Here is a 3,954-nt window from a genome sequence, read left to right on the forward strand (position 1 = left end):
TGCATGCAAAGGCCACGTGGTGGGAAGAAGCTTGATGCATCTAGAAACAGATTCAAGGGAAAAGTGGTAAGAGAAAAATTAGAGGGAGAGGACAGACCATGTAGGCGTTGTAGGCCATTCAAGGATTTTGACTTGATCTTAAGAGTACTGGAAACCTAACGAAAAGTTTTGTGAGGGGGCAGTCACACAGCTCTGACAAATGATTATTTACTATCTCATATCTTCTCACAACCATCCACCACCCTAGGTGGTTCATACTCGTCAGTCCAGCCATGCCAGGAAAACGAGAAGACTAGCACTTATTGAACTTAGAAGAACCTCAGAACAGATTGCTGAGTTGAGTCATTAGGTTTCCATGCCATCCTGGAGCATATACATGGTGCCAAATAAATGACCATTATTTTGAATTAGGAATAAACAAAATAAGGCTCAAAAACCAACTCAGCCCAAAAAGGCATAATAAGAGAATTCAGCAAAGTTAAGGGGAATTGCCTTCATCTTAGAACTCTGTTTTCTCTAATGTTTTGCTCCCCTCTCTCCGCTTACCCCTAGATGATCAATGACAGCTGTCTGAGCAAAGTTCAAGGGGGAAATAAAGCCAACAGCAAAAATGAACACAGCCCTGGCTTAACCAGTGGTTAAAACTCAACCAAGTTAAATGTACCTTTTCATCCTTTTTTTTTTTCTCTTTCAGTAAGATCTAAAAAAATTTAGTGTAATTTGCAGCAAACTAGCCAGGAAATCTCCATCCAAGAAAAAAAAAATTTTTTTAAATGATTACTCATTGATTATTCTGGACTATTCCTAGTAAAATGCCTGGGTATTTTCCAGTACCTTCCATCACATGTAGCAAGTCCTTTAGTGACCCAGCCTGCTATGTCTAAACAGCAGATATGAGCAATTTTCTTCAAGGACAAATACAATCATAAATAAGAAAAGCAATCTAGAGGGCTGAGCTGGCCCCATCCATCCTTGTCCAGGAATACCTGAAGGCTCACAGCACCAAAACAGGTGAGACCTCCTCCAAATGACACTCCCCTCAGAGGAAAGGGAAGGACTATTCCAACTCACCCTTGAACTCTTTTTGGACATAAGCCTTACCTCTGACCTGATGTCTGAGCTGCTTCTTTTTTACCCTACAAAAATTTACTTTAAATTTCCCAAACCAGATCCCTTCGGGGATCCACTGGAAATCTGACCACAACTCAGCCCAGCATTGAAACACTGAAAGATCAGTCCCAGCGAATTCTCCCCAGCCCACATCTGGGCAACAGTAAGGATTCCTTAAATGGCCTGTTGTCCATCATATGTCAACCCTGGCTAGAGCAGGCAGGAGTACAGAAGATTTCTCAGGGAAGGAGCAGCCAGCCAGAGTCAGACTGACAGGGAGTGTTTCTAGATTCCCCTGCCCCTTTTCTGTATCATGCCTCTTCTTTCTCTGTTTTCTCCTCTTTTTTGCTTTCACTGATTTCCTCCCTTTCTGTCCTCCTCTTCTGTGTCCCCCTCTCTCCTGAGGGCTGCTGTGTCTCTGGCATTCTCAGAGGCATCACTCAGGCACGTCCCACCGAGCACATCATCTAGCGTGGCACATCAGAAACAGAGCTTCCATCGCACTGATCCATCATTGCCCTCTGCAAAGCTGGCTCAGGCCATCCGTCACTGAGGTGGGCCAGTGAACCAAGCAACCTTGTCAATGCAGGCAGGAGGAGTCCTTATATTTTCTGAGAGGCAGGGAGGGTCCTATGAGTGCTTTAAGAATCCTTCTTACAGGTGCCTTGGGAGTAACTGCCAGGGAACAGCAAAGGGTCTTTGACATGCAAACCATTACAAGCAAGGTTGGTTCTAAGGGACAAGGTAAACTCATTCTCAGTGTCCACCCAGGCCAAGCCAGTTCAATTGAGCTGACTTTTTAATATTAGGAACTTGGGTACCTAATAGCTTTCTACAATAATGGTGCTGAAACCCCGGTGAGAACCACTCAGGATATTTAATACAACTCATTCCTTGGTGACAGACTAAAGTGGGAAATAACTTGTCTTTGGAGTCAGATGGACCTGGGTATGAACCTCAGCTCTACCAATTATAAGAATGTGTGACTTTGGGCAAGTCTCCTGACCTCCCTGTACCTCATTTTCTCACCCTAATGACATGGAGTAATGAGGATTAAATGAGCATTAGATGAGATCATGTACAAATCTCAAATAGTCTTCCTAAATTGACAGCCCCTCCATGTTTCATAAATGTCTCCAGGAGAGCTGTTACTGACTAAAGCGCCACTATCCACTAGGCACTGCAAAGTATTTCATTTCATCACCATAACAATCAAGCTAAGATGACATCATTTTCTCCATTTTTTTCCATAAAGGCAGAGGCACCATGCTCCAGCTCTATTCTAATGAACCAATCGGTAACCACAAATATGAAAGCCCGTGTTGGCCCAAAACCTCACTGGAGGGGACAGGCAGTGGTCACCTGGGAAAAAGGATGGTCTGAGCCACAAGAAGAGGCCAGAAGGCCAGCAGTATGGGCTGGTGGTGCTCCCAAGTCGCTTTCCTGGAGATTCCCAAAGGTGTTTTCCCTTCCTCGAGCTGAAACATACAGAAGTTCCCTCACTTCCTCCATTCCCAACAACAATTAACTAAAGTAGCAATAATAACAGCCACTGCCACCTGTAGAACAGGTACCATGTGTGAGGATCTGTGTTTCATGTGCTTTTTCTCATTAAAGCCTGAAAGAAATGACCCCGTGAGGTCAGCACTCACATTTTACAAATGGGAAGCTCAGGCCTAAGGAAAATTAACAACCCACCCAAGCTTAGGAAAGAGTAAATGGTGGGGCCATGATGTGAACCTGTACAGATTTCAGAGCCTATCCTAATAGCCTGCTGCTGCCAGAGGATTTGGAGTTTTCACCATGCATTTCTCAAATCCCATTTCAAAAGTGGGTGTTTTCATTCTTTCCAATGCTGCCTGTCTGAATCTTGTTATTTCTGGTTGTTTACTAGTAATCAAAACATATTGACAAAACTGTGTAACCATAACCCCACTGTGGAACAAATCTGGTGGCAAGTAATACTTCCACCTGACTCCCATACCCTCCAAAGCAGTCATTTCCACATTCTCAGTTAGGCTCACTTTGTCTTCCAGGTGGGAAGTGCTCCACAAGTGACAATGGAAAGAAAAGATGCCCTGCGCTCTGCCAGCTCCAACTTCCCAAGCGATACTGAACACACGTACCTTATGATCATTTGCTTGTTGGGGTCATAGAGAGACATGAAGAGCTCAGCGTCTTCCCCAATTCTGCACACAAAGTTTCTCACAAAGACATAGAGGCTGTGGGTCGGGGATGAGGATATCCGGGAATACATCCCATAATCTGGCTGGTCTTTTGACTGAGAAGTGGAAGAAAGTAAGAAGGAAGATGGAGAAAATTAGCCCAGCACCACTCAGAACAAGAGAAAGATGGTCCCGTATATTGAGTTACTTAGGTTGAAGCCCAGAGATTTCAGCATCACCCAGCTCTACCACTGAAAGATTCTGCAATCTGAGTCAAGTCACTTTGACTCTGTTGGCCTTGATCTTCCTCTCTTGGGAAATACTACCACTGACCCAGCCTTCCTTGTAAAGTTAGTGTCATAAAAACCACAAACTATAAAAGAAAAAATATGCTTAAGTGAACTTCATCAAAACTATAACTCTTGCTCATTGAAAGATGAATGTTGAAAAATGAAAGGGCACAGCAGAGACTGGGAGAAACTTGCAAAACAGATACCTGATAAAAAGTTTGTATGAAGAATATACAAATAACTCTTACAACTGATTAATAAGAAAAACAACCCAATTAAAATGGGTAGAATTGGGCCGGCCCGGTGGCGCACTGGAGAGTGCACCACCTGGGAGCGCGGTGGCGCTCCCGCTGAGGGTTCGGATCCCATGTGGAGACTGGTTCCCGCTC

General features: G+C 44.2%; 1 protein-coding gene across 1 annotated transcript in view; it reads right to left on the minus strand.

Annotated features, from left to right (window-relative positions):
• DOCK2 (dedicator of cytokinesis 2) overlaps window positions 1-3,954 on the minus strand; it is a gene marked incomplete at its 5' end in the record, with an annotated part of 156,106 nt that overhangs the window by 139,970 nt on the left and 12,182 nt on the right. Inside the window, one exon of the mRNA XM_008586010.1 lies at window positions 3,237-3,391. Coding sequence (XP_008584232.1) covers window positions 3,237-3,391 — 155 coding nt within the window. The remainder of the gene's footprint in view (window positions 1-3,236; window positions 3,392-3,954) is intronic.

This window comes from Galeopterus variegatus, unplaced genomic scaffold, assembly GCF_000696425.1.
Source record: "Galeopterus variegatus unplaced genomic scaffold, G_variegatus-3.0.2 Scaffold3800, whole genome shotgun sequence".
NCBI lineage: Eukaryota > Metazoa > Chordata > Mammalia > Dermoptera > Cynocephalidae > Galeopterus > Galeopterus variegatus.